The sequence below is a fragment of the Triticum aestivum genome, chromosome 2A (genome assembly GCF_018294505.1).
Source record: "Triticum aestivum cultivar Chinese Spring chromosome 2A, IWGSC CS RefSeq v2.1, whole genome shotgun sequence".
Lineage (NCBI taxonomy): Eukaryota > Viridiplantae > Streptophyta > Magnoliopsida > Poales > Poaceae > Triticum > Triticum aestivum.
In genome coordinates, this window is record NC_057797.1 from 693168014 (window position 1) to 693184476 (window position 16463).

The following is a 16463-nucleotide window of genomic DNA, read 5'->3' on the forward strand; positions in this document are numbered from 1 at the left end:
AGCTCCTCACCCCGCCACATCGAGACAGGCTTGCCGGCTGGGACCTCGCCCCATCCGCAAGCCCATACCGCATCATCAACACTTGGAGCATAATTAAACTAGCTAAGTCGATTTCATGTTTCCGAGGCTTCGGGTGACGAAAGTCGGCGGCGGCGCGGCGGTTCGAAGGAAGAGAGGAGGGGCTGGAGGTTGAAGAAGGTGATCTGGCCATCCATTTTGCATCTAACGGCCTAAACCAAATCGACTAGCCACAAAAAGAAAATCAGATGACGGTCATATAGCCACGCCCCATAAACATATCTTTGGATACAAATAAACATATCTTTTTGAACATCAGTACAGACACAAGCACTCATGTACACGCGCATACGCTCACCTCTATAAACGTACACACGCACACCCTATCCCCTATGAGCATCTCCGAAAGACGTTTACACCAAACATACTACGCGCGCAACAATCCATCCCAAATTAACATCGGCGACAGTGGTAGTAGTAGTGTAGTACGCACCAACGGTATGGACTGAGCAGGCATCGATCTATGGTCCATTGAGCTGATCAGTGGTACCCGAGCGGCGCAGGCGATTGATTCAGCGTCATTCCCTGGTAATGGACGTCCGATGCGTAGTGGTTGGCGTCGCGGTGATGCGCCTCGTCGGCGCGCACGGCGGTGACGACGTCCTTGAGCCTGGCGTCGGCGGGGAGGCGCCAGTAGTCGATGGCGATGGCCGGCGCGGGCGTGTTCTCGATCAATCCGGCCTCAAGGTCCTTGAGATACTCAGTATAAGACTCCACGGCCTCCTCCTCGAGGTACCCGACGAAGCGGTGCGCGAACTTGGGGGAAATGAGGTACCCGACGAAGTAGGCGTTGAAGAAGACGCCCTGCGCGGCGAGCACGAGCGCGCGCTCCCACCACCGCGGCTGCGTCACCTCCATGAAGGTCATGAGGTGCATGCGCTCGTTCTCGGCCTCCTCCATGAGCGCCCGGATCCAGCCGCCGCTGTGCTCGAAGCGGCGGAGCGAGCGCAGGTGCAGCAGCACGCCGCCCACCATGGGAGGCACCGCCGCCACCGTTTCCAGTAGCAGAGCATGGCTGGCGTGCCGGCGCTGGAAGAAGAGGTCCCGGGGCACGCGCAGCGACCGAACCACGAAGTAGGCCACCTTGTCCGCCAGGGCCTTGGGCTCGTGGTGCTTGGCCACTTCGATGGACGTGTCCGGCCGGTACGTGTCCCACGGCCTGAAGCAGAACCATGGCCACTCCGTGCCGTCATCCTTGACGAGCTTCCGAGGCTCGATGCCCCAGTAGCTCACCACGGGCTTCTTGTTCTGCTGCTCTGGAGTCGCGGCCGCCTGGGGGCTCGCGGCATCATCTTCTTGTTTGGCATGCGGGGCGGCGGCCTCGGTGCTGGCCATCCGCGCGGGGAAGATCCTCGCGGCGGCGGGCATGATGCCCCTCGCGCTCGCGGCGAGCCCGGAGGCTGGCTCGGCGGCGGCGAAGAGGCGGGGGCCCAGGTGGCGCAGAAGCGTGGCTCCGGCCATCCGGGAGCTCATGGTGTTGGCTGTTGATTGTTGAACAACTAAAGCGATCGAAAAGCTTGTGAGCGGATCGAATGGGAAGTCTGTTTTTGTTGGCGGGCTAGGAAATGATTTCTGTTTACTGTTGGTGTTGATCTGGTAACTGACCGATGGCTTGACGACGTCTCGCCGGAGATGGTTTTATAGGGAGGGGGCTCGGCCGGCACGGTGCTTCCGGGAATGTCACCAGACAACAGTGGACACTCTCCCTGGAAAAAGAAGACATGTGCGCACTCGTCCACCAGCTACAGCCGCGACTGCGACGTTCCAATTTTTTTCCGTTTATTCTTGCTTCTTGGACAGTGCAGCACAGCCGTGGCGCGGCGGCGCGCTGGTGCCGAATAATCCAACTAATTCCTTGCCGTGCAAGTGTCTGTCTGGTTGTCTAGCTAGCTAGATAAGTTTTTGTAAACGGACCAACACGAACGCTCGTGACGGGGACGTCGTCGCCGGCTTCCGGGGGAGTTCGCGAGACGTCTCGGTTGACCGGCGCAGTGTATGTTGCCATCAGGTTGCGCTGTGCGATCCGGACACGAACGCCCGGCGAGCTTGACTTGCCGTGCCTGTGCGTAGATGCCACGGGACTGCCGTGCATGCATACTACTCGTACTAGTCTTCTCCTTTGGAGGTCAACCGATAAGGCGGGTTGACCGTTCGCCGTCTTCTTCACGAGGATATATTCCATGAAAGATTCCATCAGCTCGACTATCTCTAGACGCTGACCATGGCCCGGCTGAAAATTTCAAAGGAAAAAACGTTTCTGGCTCCTCCCTCATAAAATAGCACTTTAGCTATATGTAAGTCGCTAAAAAAAAGGTTTCTTTTTTTTTTAAATTTGCTCCCCCACTTTATTAAACTAAACCAGGAAGTTCATCTGAGACTATGCTAAGAATACAGTCTGGAGGAGAAACCTCCCACGAAACAGAAATTCTATTACAAAAACCGAATCGGGCAATCTCATGGGCCGCTTTATTTGCCTCCCTCTTCACCCAGGTAGCTTTAAACTCCCCCAAGCTTTTGGCCATCCCCTTGATTTCTTTCACCATGATTCCCACCGATGACAGGTTGTGCTCTTGCTCTTCAACATTCTAGCCACGTTCTGGCAGTCGGTCTCCAGATGGAGCTTAGGCACAGCCCGTTGCATAGCTAAAACCACCGCTCGCTTGCACGCTTGCAACTCAGCTGCTTCGGCAGATGTGACCCCAGGAAGAAACACCGCATCAGCTCTTCGGAAAGCTCCCACCTCATCTCTGAACACCACGCCACACCCTCCTCCCTGACTTGACCGAGCCATTGCACCATCCACGTTGGCCTTTAACCAGCCCGCCGCCGGTGGTTCCCAGGTTGCCCGTTGCGTAGATGGGCTCGATCGATGTGGCCTCCCCTTCGCGTTCTTCCACTCCTCCATGAGTGCAGCAACTCTCCTAGCCACCAAGTTGGCCTCCTCAATTCGCTTCCCTTCCCTCGTTTCATTCCTCGCCAACCATATGGCATATAATCCCTGCACCATTGCTGCCCTATCATCCTCCGAGGCGTCTGATAGCCAGTTAAGCAACCATGATGCAACTAAGCTCTGGGTGCTCATCGAACGAGGTGGGATCGCCACCCTCGCACCCAATACCGAGCTCAGTTCCTTCCAAAACAACATAGAATGATGGCATCCCCAGAATCTGTGATACACCGTTTCTTCACGTCCACAAGCAGGGCAAAAAACACCAGGCTTGATCTTTCTTCGCAGCAGTTCAGAGCCCACCGCCAAGCCGTTCTTGATCAGCCGCCAGACATGAATTAACACCTTCCCTGGTGCGTTTGTACCCCATAAGGCCAGCCAGCTCTGGTGGTTCACTGCATTAGATGACGAACTTGGCTGTCCAGTAATCGTCCTCTTCTTCTCCATGCATAAGTGATAAGCTGACTTAACTGAAAAAACACATTCTTCGTAAAATTCCAAGCTAGCATGTCATCAGTACCTATTCCTCCCACGCAAATATACATAATATCATGAACATCTCCCTCTGTAAACATAGCGTCGAGCTTGTGTCGATCCCATCCTGAGGCATCATCATTTAGCAAGTCACTCACCCTCGTCATCCCGGGTACAAACACCTGGCCCAGTGGCCTTAGGCTGCCCCTCCGAGGGATCCAATTATCATGATGAATCTGGATTGAGGACCCATCCCCACCCGCCAGATCAGACCATCCAACAGCAAGTTTCTGTCATGCAGGATGCTCTTGAAAGTATATGACGCACCAGCGGGGCATGTCGCATTAAGGATGGAGCCATGGTCATAGTAACGCGCTTTGAGAACTCGAGCACAAAGTGAACCTGGGGCCTGAAGTAGTCTCCAAGCCTGCTTGGCCAGTAAAGCCTGGTTGAAAGCTTCCATGTCACGAAACCCCATACCCCCCTCTTGCTTACTGACACACATTTTCTTCCAGGCAATCCAATGAACCTTTTTTTCACCATTATCTTCACCCCACCAAAAGTTAGAAGAGATGGATGTCAGGTTCCTGCACAATTTTTTGGTGAGTTGGAAGCAACTCATAGTGAACGTTGGGGTAGACTGGAGCCCCGATTTGACCAAAACCTCCCGCGCCTTCTTCGATAATCCTTGCCCCTTCCACCCCGTGACCTTGCCTTTAGCACTTTCCCGCGCATATTTAAAAGTTCCCTCCTTGGATTTTCCTATGGCCGTGGGCAGTCCCAAATATTTCTCGCTTAGGGCCTCGGACGAAATCCCAATTACTGCTTTCAGATGAACTTTCGACTCTTCTGTGCATCCCCTGCCAAAGAAGATGGACGATTTCTGCAAGTTTACCTACTGTCCCGATGCCATCTCATATTCCCCTAGGATTGTCTTGAGGGCAAGAAGATTACTGTCAGAGCCTTCAAGAAACACAATGCTATCATCTGCAAAGAGGAGATGGGTGACCATGGGGCCAGTGCTCCCAAAAGACACCCCCTTCAACTCGTCGGGACTTTGTGCATTCTAAAGCAGAGCCGAGAAACCCTCTACACAGAACAAGAATAAATACGGCGATAGAGGATCACCTTGCCTTAGTCCCCTAGTCGGCAGAAAAGAATCAGAAATCCCACCATTGAGCTTCACCGCGAACCTTGCCGACATCACACATTTCATCACCATTTGAGTCCATGTATCATGAAACCCAAACTTCTCCAACACCTGCTGCAGAAAAATCCACTCCACTCTATCATAGGCCTTCATCATGTCTAACTTGACCGTGCATAACGGCTTCCTCCTTCTCCTCATTCTAATAGCATGCACACACTCATATGCTATCAGAACATTATCCGTGATCAGCCGGCCCGGTACAAAGGCACTTTGCTTCTCTGAGATCAAAATAGGAAGGATTCCTTTGAGCCTATTTGCAAGAACCTTTGTAGCGATTTTGTAAAGAACATTACACAAACTGATCGGTCTGAACTGAGACATCAACTCCGGTGAATTGATTTTTGGTATCATCACAATTATCGTGTCATTGAACCCATCTGGCGTCGCATTGCCATTCAAAAACTCCTTCACTGACCTACAAACGTCTTCTTTTACTAACGACCAGTGTCGTTGATAGAATAGCGCCGGGAAGCCGTCCGGTCCTGGGGCTTTCGTAGGTCCCATTTGAAACAGAGCCGTCTCTATTTCCGCATCGGAGACCCCCACCGTAAGCTTCTCATTCATCTCCTCCGTGACAACAGTCTCAATATGTTGGAGAACATTGGCTGCAGCTCTCGAACCCTCCGAGCGAAACAAAGAGGCGTAGAAGTTTGCCGCCAGCTCTCGCATGTCATCGTTCGATGTGCAAACTGTACCGTCCTCCCTCCGTAGCGCTTTTATCGTGTTTTTCCTCCTCCGGTGAGAAGCCCGATTCTGGAAGTACTTTGTATTTTGGTCGCCCGACTGTAGCCAATCAATGCGCGAGCGCTGTTTGTAGTAGATCTCTTCTTTCTCATACAGATCATGAAGTTGGCTCTCTATGTCTTTGACCTCCTGAAAAAAACCCATCGCCAGCGACCTCACCTTCGCGTCATGTAGCTGCGTTTTTAGCTTGCTAATTTGCCTACGTAGAGAGCCGAACACATCACGGCTCCACATCTGCATGGCCTTGGACAACGTGCCTAGTTTGGTACACAGCCCCGCCGACTCGCCATGCAGCCTTTTGGCCTGATCCCAGGCTCTCAAAATCATCTGCTCGTAATCCTCATGCCTGGTCCAAGCTTCTTCGAACTTAAACCCCAAAAGCTTCTTTGGCCTCGCAGCATCCAGTGATGCCACTGCCCGAATGACCAGCGCCGCATGGTTAGATTCCTCCGTAAGTATATGCTCAACCACCGTATCCGGAAATATGCTCAAAAAATCATCGTTGCATGTGGTTCTATCCAGCCGGACCTGAATGTTTGCTCCTCCATCTTGCTTATTATCCCACGTAAAAGGGTATCCAGTGAACCCCAAATCAGCTAGTCCACAGTCACCAAGACACTCCCGGAAGTCCTCCATTTGGTTGAAGTTTCTAGGGTTTCCCCCCCCTTTGCTCTGTTCGGAAGAGGATCTCGTTGAAATCTCCCGCACAGAGCCAAGGCAAATTGTCCTGTCTCTTCAAATATCGCAATGCATCCCAAGTTTTCCGTCTAAGTTTCGTTCTTGGTTCACCGTAGATTCAAGTGAATCTAACGGTTCTTCCCTCGGAGGAGATCTCCGCATCGATGTAGTACTGGCACCATGGTCTGACTGTGACGGAAATGTGATCCCTCCAAAGTAAAGCCAAACCGCCACTCCTGCCCTCACAGTCCACAGCAACACCCTGCCGAAACCCCAAACTCCACTTGATCTTCTCCATCGCTCGCGCCTTCTTCTTAGTCTCGCTCAAGAACACCACCGCTGGGTTGTATGATCTAATCAGATCCCTTAGTTCTCCTACTGTCGGGTCCAACCCCAAGCCCCGACAGTTCCAGACGAGAAAATTCATTGCTCTCGGTGGCCCCCCATATCGGGGTCCATCGATCTAGCTCCATGATCACCAATGCGCTCAAAGACAGACGACACTTTCTGTCGCTTTTCGCCAACAAGAGCATCAACACCTTCCTTCCGAGAACCGTCTCCTATCGGCACCCACATCTGCCTAGATGGCCTCTTCTTCTCTCTAGCTTCATAGTCGTGGTGGTCCTCCCGTTGTCGGAACGACCCCACATCACGTCTTGGCTTTCTGACGTAGTATCCAGGCTTTCTATAGTACTCCCTCGGTGCCTTTTCTGCCCTTCTGAATTGTCCCTCTCCATAATCCTGCTTCTTCCTCGGGGATATTACTCCCTCCCTCACCTTCTGATGCAATTCTTTCCTAAGCTCCTTCTCCCTCTTCTCCTCCAAACCTTGCCGTAGGTCCTTCTCCTTTGCCCCCGCTGCACCAGTGTGCTTCTTCTGCGGGCTCTGAACCTCTTGCTGCTCCTTCTCCTTCTGCGTTGTCCCACCAGTGTGGGAGTCAGCCGAGTATGTGTATTCTCTGTAGAGGGATCTGCGGGTTGGGAGGTCACGAACATGCGCATATCCTCTCGTTGCGTTTTCCCCACCACTTGACATAGAACTATCCCTACTATCATTTTTACTGGAAGTCCCTCTCCATTGTTTCTTCTCCTGATGGCTTGACGCTGCTCTTCCAGGTGAAGCACGCAGCCATTCACCCCACTGTGAAAGTGGATCCACAGGTGGGTCACAAACCCCATCCACGTGCACAAGCCTGCCGCAGTCAAAGCAGAAGTGAGGGATTTTCTCATACGTGAAATCGAACCACGTTTGTTCTTTATCATCAGGCTTCTTCTTTAAATAGAAACCATGAACAAGTGGCTCATACAGAGCAATCCTCGCCCGCACTCTAAGTTGGGTTCCTCTGGCAAAACCATCCTCTCCCACGTCTACTTTAACTACTGTTCCGAGCCAATTTCCAAGCGCCTCTCCAAAAGCTTTTGATCTTTTATCCAGAGGCAAATCATCAACCCTAATCCACGTCTCAATCGAGTCAAAAATCATCTCAGACGGCCTGGTTACTCCATCATAATCCTTCAGAGCTACAACATTAAAATCAAACTGCCATGGGCCGTTGTTCAGCACGTGCTTCATGTCCCCTTCACTACCAAACCTGATCATAAACATGTTTCCGCCAAGCATCTTGAATTGGGCCTCTCTGTGCAAACCCCATGCCCGCTGCATCGCTCTCTCAAACGCATGCTTGACGAGTGGGCGTGGAGAGAAAGATTTCCCAACGACAGCCCACTTCATGTCAATCTTCGTCCTTGGATCTGGATCCTCAAACACAAAACCAGATGCTTCCTTCTCCGTCAATGCCAGCCCCCCCATCTTCGCCGACAGGGACGCTGCTTCCTCCGAGGTCTTGCCATCTGCCGGGGACTCTGAGGCTCTTCTGTTCGTCGTATCCCCTGTCTCCCCCGCCTTCAACGGAGTTTGTTTCCTCGGAGTCGCCGCCGCCGGAGGAGTCTTCCCCCCTACTCGGAGAAGACGCCATGAGCACCTCGTCCAGTAGGGTAGCCAAACGCAGGACCAAGCCAGGGATGCAGCGCCGTCGCTACGCCCCAGCCGCCCTGAAGATCACCGCCACCCACGTGCAAAACCCTAACCCTAGGCGCCGCCTTCCGATCGCCTTAGCAATCGCCTCTTGGTCGCCCCTTAGAGAAAGACGTGGTGGACCCGCGTACCGCCTTGACTCCTAAAAAAAAGGTTTCTCGTATGTGTGTTCAGACTGATTTTTTACTTGCTGTTTTGGGTAAGTCAATATTTTTTCATAGGCTGAATTTTTTTACTTGCCCCTATTTGCGGTAAGTCGATTTTTTTCTTATGCTGAATTTTTTGACTTGCTCATGTTTGGGGTAAATCGATTTTCTTTGTGTGAAGCCCGTTATTTTTTTAAAGCATTTTTGCTTTTGCTTTTATTTTTTATTTTTTAGCATGTCTTTTTTTGCATGGGTACTTTTTACATATTGGATGAGTGAAAATATATACACGCAAATACTATAGAGCATGTGTGTAAATCACACTAGAGTGTGAAAAATACTCTATTCTACGTTTATTCATTGCATATTTAAAAGGTGCAATTTTAGTGCAAAGTTGAGTGCAAGCTATTTTGATTTTCTTCTTAAAGAGTAGTACCAATACCACTAGTTTATTCTTCCTTAGAAACTTTATTATTTTAAAATTTTATTTTCTATTTTAATTTATTACTTCTTTAAGGGAAAAATACCGATGCCGCTAACTTGTTCCTTCTTACGAAACTTCTTATTTGCGAAAATTACACTATTATATGCTCATTGTTGCATATTACGAGAATGTGCAATTTTTGTCATTTTTTTACTCTTTTTATTATTAAAGGGTAATACCATTGCCACTAATTCATTCTTTCTTAGAAAATTTATGTTTTGCGAAAGTTCCACTATTATATGTTTATTCTTGCACATAATGAAAAAGCAAAAATAATGTGTAAATTTTCTGCCATTTTTTTGCCATTATCTGTTTCATTTCTTTTTTAAAAAATTTGCTTCATCTTAAAGGGTAATACAAATGTCAATAATTCATTCCTTCTTAGAAAACTTCATTAATTTGATTTGTTGTAGTTTTTATTTCAATTTCTTTCTTCTGAAAGGGTAATACCAATGCACTTATTTATTTTTCCTTATAAAACTTCATTCTTTTGATTTTGTTTTAGTTTCTTTTTCATTTTTCTTTCTACTTTCAAGGTAATGCCAATGCCACTAATTCATCCTTCTTTTATAATACAAATGCCACTAATTCACCTCCTTGTAAACTTCATTAGTTTGATTTTTTAACTTTTTCCCGTTTTCTTTCTTCTTTAAGGGTAATAACAATGCCACTAATGAGTTTCATCTTAGAAACATGTGTTTTGCGAAACTTTCACAATTGTAGACTTACTCTTGTATTTTTCTAAATCACAATTTTGTGTAAATTGTGTAATTATTTGATTTATTTTTTATATTTTATTTATTTTTAAGTGTAATATCAACACAACTAATTCATTCCTTCTCAGAAACTAATAATTTGGTATTACCATTAACTCATTTTTTCTTAGAAAACTTAATTATTTTCATTTTTTAGTTTCTATTTCATTTTATTTCTTCTTAAAGGGTAATACCAATGTCACTAATTTATTCCTCCTTATAATACTTAATTATTTTGATTTTGTGTTATTACCAATGTCACTAATTCATTACTCCTTGTAAAATTTCATTATTTTGATTTTGTTTTAGCGTTTATTTCATCTTTTTTCTTCTTTAAGGGTAACAACAATGCTATTAATTCATTATTCCGTGCAAAATTTCATTATTTTGATTTTTTCTTAGTTTTGTTTCATTTTATTTCTTCTTAAGGGTAATAACAATGTCAATAATTCATTATTACTTGTAAAAGTTCATTATTTTGATTTTTTTGTAACTTTCATTTCAATTTTTTGAACACACATTTTCTTTTCTTCTTTTAGGGTATATAATAACAATGTCGCTAATTCATTCCTATTTAGATTTTTTTTGTAAAACTTTCACCATTATATGCTTATTCTTACATATTTTAAAAAGCACAATTTCCATGTAAATTGTGTGCAAAATGTTATTATTTGATTTGTTTTTATATTTTCTTTCTTTTAAGGGTAATAGGACTGTTGCTAATCCATTCGTCCATTCTTCGAGAACTCCTAATTCATTGGTATTTTCACTAATACATTCCTATTTAATGGAGAATTTCTTTTTTCTTTTTATTTTTGTTCATGTATTTTTTAAGGTGGCACCACCACGAGTATTAGTGTTTCAGGAAACCGACCTTTTTCTCATTTTGGTTATCAGGTTCACAACTCACTATAACTAAATCCATGCAGCTCGGGAAATCACCATCTGATTAAGCTTCATCACTGATTAATTTGCAGTCTTGGAACTATGTATGTTACCATCTGTATAGTGGTTTTCTATTGAAGTATTCTTTACTAATTCACAAGGAGTGTGCATGTGTTGTTGGTTTCCTTCCACTGCCCATCACTGTGCATTGCATGCTATGATGCTTGTGGTTAGGTTGCATGTGGCATAGCTGACCGGGACGTATAGGTAAGAGCCGAGCAAGCTGGCTGGGCTTGTCTTTTGTCAAACACGTCAATCATTGGAGAAATGTAAACGGTGCATTCCACTCCTTGCTGCTCGACTGAAATGACTATGGGGTTCAGTCGACTGATGATAACCCACAAGTATAGGGGATCGCAACAGTTTTTGAGGGTAGAGTATTCAACCCAAATTTATTGATTCGACACAAGGGGAGCCAAAGAATATTCTCAAGTATTAGCAGTTGAGTTGTCAATTCAACCACACATGGATAACTTAATATCTGCAGCAAAGTATTTAGTAGCAAAGTAGTATGATAGTAAAGGTAACGGTAGCAAAGTAATATTTTTGGGTTTTGTAGTGATTGTAACAGTAGCAACAGAAAAGTAAATAAGCAAAGAACAATATGTGAAAAGCTCGTAGGTATTGGATAGGTGATGGAGAATTATGCAGGATGCGGTTCATCATATAACAGTCATAACATAGGGTGACACAGAACTAGCTCCAATTCATCAATGTAATGTAGGCATGTATTCCGAATATAGTCATACATGCTTATGGAAAAGAACTTGCATGACATCTATTGTCCTATCCCGTGGCAGCGGGGTCCTAACGGAAACTAAGGGATATTAAGGCCTCCTTTTAATAGAGTACCGGACCAAAGCAATAACACATAGTGAATACATGAACTCCTCAAACTACGGTCATCACCGGGAGTGGTCCTGATTATTGTCACTTCGGCGTTGCCGGTGTTGGGGAACATAGTAATTTCAAAATTTTCCTATGCACACGCAAGATCATGGTGATGCATAGTAACGAGAGGGGAGAGTGTTGTCCACGTAGCCTCGTAGACCGAAAGCGGAAGCGTTAGCACAACGCGGTTGATGTAGTCGTACGTCTTCACGATCTGACCGATCAAGTACTGAACGCACGACACCTCCGAGTTCAGCACACTTTCAGCCCAATGACGTCCCTCGAACTCCGATCCAGCCGAGTGTTGAGGGAGAGTTTCGTCAACACGACGGTGTGGTGACGATGTTGATGTTCTACTGACGCAGGGCTTCGCCTAAGCACTGCTACAGTATTATCGAGGTGGACTATGGTGGAGGGGGGCACCGCACACGGCTAAAAGATCAAACAGATCAATTGATGTGTCTCTAGGGTGCCCCCTACCCCCGTATATAAAGGAGCAAGGGGGAAGAGGCGGCCGGCCAAGGAGGGCGCGCCAAGGGGGTAGGATTCCTACTCCTAGTTGGAGTAGGTTTCCTCGTTTCCTAGTCCAACTAGGAGAAGGGGGGAATGGGGAAGAGGAGAAGGAAGGAAGAGAGGGGCCGCGCCCCAAACCTTTTGTCCAATTCGGACTGGGCTTGGGAGGGGCGCGCGCCACCTCCTGGCTGGTGCCTCTCCTTCCAACTAAGGCCCATTAAGGCCCAATACTTCTTTCCTGTATTCCCATAACTCCCCGGTACTCCGAAAAATACCCGAATCACTCGGAACCTTTCTGATGTCCGAATATAATCGTCCAATATATTGATCTTTACGTCTCGACCATTTTGAGACTCCTCGTCATGTCCCCGATATCATATGGGACTCCGAACTACCTTCGGTACATCAAAACTCATAAACTCATAATATAACCGTCATCGAAACTTTAAGCGTGCGGACCCTACGGGTTCGAGAACTATGTAGACATGACCGAGACACGTCTCCGGTCAATAACCAATAGCAGAACCTGGATGCTCATATTGGCTCCCACATATTCTACGAAGATCTTTATCGGTCAAACCGCATAACAACATACGTTGTTCCCTTTGTCATCGGTATGTTACTTGCCCGAGATTCGATCGTCGGTATCTCAATACCTAGTTCAATCTCGTTACCGGCAAGTCTCTTTACTCGTTCCATAATACATCATCTCGCAACTAACTCATTAGTTGCAATGCTTGCAAGGCTTAAATGATGTGCATTACCGAGTGGGCCCAGAGATACCTCTCCGACAATCGGAGTGACAAATCCTAATCTCGAAATACGCCAACCCAACAAGTACCTTCAGAGACACCTGTAAAGCACATTTATAATCACCCAGTTAAGTTGTGACGTTTGGTAGCACACAAAGTGTTCCTCCGGTAAACAGGAGTTACATAATCTCATAGTCACAGGAACATGTATAAGTCATGAAGAAAGCAATAGCAACATACTAAACTATCGAGTGCTAAGCTAACGGAATGGGTCAAGTCAATCACATCATTCTCCTAATGATGTGATCCCGTTAATCAAATGACAACTCATGTCTATGGTTAGGAAACATAACCATCTTCGATTAACGAGCTAGTCAAGTAGAGGCATACTAGTGACACTCTGTTTGTCTATGTATTCACACATGTATTATGTTTCCGATTAATAAAATTCTAGCATGAATAATAAAAATTTATCATGATATAAGAAAATAAATAATAACTTTATTATTGCCTCTAGGGCATATTTCCTTCAGTCTCCCACTTGCACTAGAGTCAATAATCTAGTTCACATCGCCATGTGATTTAACATCAATAGTTCACATCTTTATGTGGTTAACACCCATAGTTCACATCGACATGTGACCAACACCCAAAGGGTTTACTAGAGTCAGTAATCTAGTTCACATCGCTATGTGATTAACACCCAAAGAGTACTAAGGTGTGATTGTGAGATAATTTTAGTCAACGGGTCTGTCACATTCAGATACGTAAGTATTTTGCAAATTTCTATGTCTACAATGCTCTGCATGGAGCTACTCTAGCTAATTGCTCCCACTTTCAATATGTACCTAGACCGAGACTTAGAGTCATCTAGATTAGTGTCAAAACTTGCATCGACGTAACTCTTTTACGGCGAACCTTTTGTCACCTCCATAATCGAGAAACATATCCTTATTCCACTAAGGATAATTTTGACCGCTGTCCAGTGATCTACTCCTAGATCACTATTGTACTCCCTTGCCAAAATCAGTGTAGGGTATACAATAGATCTGGTACATAGCATGCCATACTTTATAGAACATATGGCTGAGGCATAGGGAATGACTTTCATTCTCTTTCTATCTTCTGCCGTGGTCGGGCTTTGAGTCTTACTCAATTTCACACCTTGTAACACAGGCAAGAACTCTTTCTTTGACTGTTCCATTTTGAACTACTTCAAAATCTTGTCAAGGTATGTACTCATTGAAAAAACTTATGAAGCATTTTGATCTATCTCTATAGATCTTGATGCTCAATATGTAAGCAGCTTCACCGAGGTCTTTCTTTGAAAAACTCCTTTCAAACACTCCTTTATGCTTTGCAGAATAATTCTACATTATTTCTGATCAACAATATGTCATTCACATATACTTATCAGAAATGTTGTAGTGTTCCCACTCACTTTCTTGTAAATACAGGCTTCACCGCAAGTCTGTATAAAACATATGCTTTGATCAACTCATCAAATCGTATATTCCAACTCCGAGATGCTTGCACCAGTCCATAGATGGATCGCTGGAGCTTGCACACTTTGTTAGCATCCTTTGGATCGATAAAACCTTCAGGTTGCATCATATACAACTCTTATTCCAGAAATCCATTCAGGAATGCAGTCTTTACATCCATTTGGCAAATTTCATAAAATGTGGCAATTTGCTAACATGATTCAGACAGACTTCAAAGCATCACTACGAGTGAGAAAATCTCATCGTCAGTCAACACCTTGAACTTTGTCAAAAACCTTTTTCGACAAGTCTAGCTTTGTAGATAGTAACACTACTAACAGCGTTCGTCTTCCTCTTGAAAATCCATTTATTTTCTATGGCTTGCCGATCATTGGGCAAGTCAACCAAAGTCCACACTTTGTTCTCATACATGGATCCCATCTCAGATTTCATGGCCTCAAGCCATTTTGTGGAATCTGGGCTCATCATCGCTTCGTCATAGTTCGCAGGTTCGTCATGGTCTAGTAACATGACTTCCAGAACAGGACTACCGTACCACTCTGGTGCGGATCTTACTCTGGTTGACATACGAGGTTCAGTAACAACTTGATCTGAAGTTTCATGATCATCATCATTAACTTCCTCACTAATTGGTATAGACGTCACAGGAACCGGTTTCTGTGATGAACTACTTTCCAATAAGGGAGCAGGTACGGTTACCTCATCAAGTTATACCTTCCTCCCACTCACTTCTTTCGAGAGAAACTCCATCTCTAGAAAGGATCCATTCTTAGCAACGAATGTCTTGCCTTTCGGATCTGTGATAGAAGGTGTACCCAACTGTCTCCTTTGGGTATCCTATGAAGACACATTTCTCCGATTTGGGTTTGAGCTTATCAGGATGACACTTTTTCACATAAGCATCATAGCTCCAAACTTTAAGAAACGACAACTTTGGTTTCTTGCCAAATCACAGTTCATAAGGCGTTGTTTCAACGGATTTTGATGGTGCCCTATTTAACGTGAATGTAGCTGTCTCTAATGCATAAATCCAAAATGATAGTGGTAGATCGGTAAGAGACATCATAGATCGCACCATATCTAATAAAGTACGGTTACGATGTTCGGACACACCATTACACTGTGGTGTTCCAAGTGGCGTGAAACTATTTCACATTGTTTTTACTGAAGGCCAAACTCGCTAACTCAAATATTTTACCTCTGCGATCATATCGTAGAAACTTTTATTTTCTTGTTACGATGATTCTCCACTTCACTTTGAAATTCTTTGAACTTTTCAAATTTTTCAGACTTGTGTTTCATCACGTAGATATACCCATATCTGCTCAAATCACCTATGAAGGTTAGAAAATAATGATACTTTCTGCGAGCCTAAACACTCATCGGACCGCATACATTAGTATGTATTATTTCAATAAGTCAGTTGCTCGCTCCATTGTTCCGGAGAACGGTGTTTTAGTCATCTTGCCCATAAGGCACGGTCTGCAAGTACCAAGTGATTCATAATCAAGTGGTTCCAAAAGTCCATCATTATGGAGTTTCTTCATGCGCTTTACACCAATATGACCTAAACGGCAGTGCCACAAATATGTTGCACTATCATTATTAACTTTGCATCTTTTGGCATCAATATTATGAATATGTGTATCACACGATCGAGATCCAACAAACCATTTTCATTGGGTGTATGACCATACAAGGTTTTATTCATGTAAACAGAACAACAATTATTCTCTAACTTACATGAATAACCGTATTGCAATAAACATGATCAAATCATATTCATGCTCAACGCAAACACCAAATAACACTTATTTAGCTTCAACACTAATCCCAAAAGTATAGGGAGTGTGCGATGATGATCATATCAATCTTGGAACTACTTCCAACACACATCGTCACCTCACCCTCAACTAGTCTATGTTTATTCCGTAACTCCTGTTTTGAGTTATATAGCAACTGAACAAGTATCAAATACCCAGGGGCTACTATACACACTAGTAAGGTACACATCAATAACATGTATATCAAATATAGCTTGTTCACTTTGCCATCCTTCTTATCCGCCAAATACTTGGGGTGGTTCCGCTTCTAGTGACCAGTCCTTTTGCAGTAGAAGCACTTAGTCTCAGGCTTAGGTCCAGACTTGGGCTTCTTCACTTGAGCAGCAACTTGCTTGCCGTTCTTCTTGAAGTTCCCCTTCTTCCCTTTGCCCTTTCTCTTGAAACTAGTGGTCTTGTCAACCATCAACACTTGATGTTTTTCTTGATTTCTACCTTCGCCGATTTTAATATCGCGAAGAGCTTG

At 45.2% G+C, this 16463-nt stretch overlaps 1 protein-coding gene across 1 annotated transcript; it reads right to left on the reverse strand.

The window, feature by feature from the left end:
* Window positions 1–301: 301 nt before the first annotated feature.
* Window positions 302–1716, reverse strand: LOC123190292 (ubiquinol oxidase 1b, mitochondrial). The gene has a single exon (XM_044602907.1). It carries the CDS (start codon window positions 1549–1551, stop codon window positions 559–561), a length of 993 nt encoding a protein of 330 aa, XP_044458842.1. The 5' UTR covers window positions 1552–1716; the 3' UTR covers window positions 302–558.
* Window positions 1717–16463: the final 14747 nt, after the last annotated feature.

What these genes read in the sequence shown, in the direction of transcription:
- LOC123190292 (XM_044602907.1), bottom strand. Translation starts at nt 1,551, where the DNA reads ATGAGCTCCCGGATGGCCGGAGCCACGCTTCTGCGCCACCTGGGCCCC.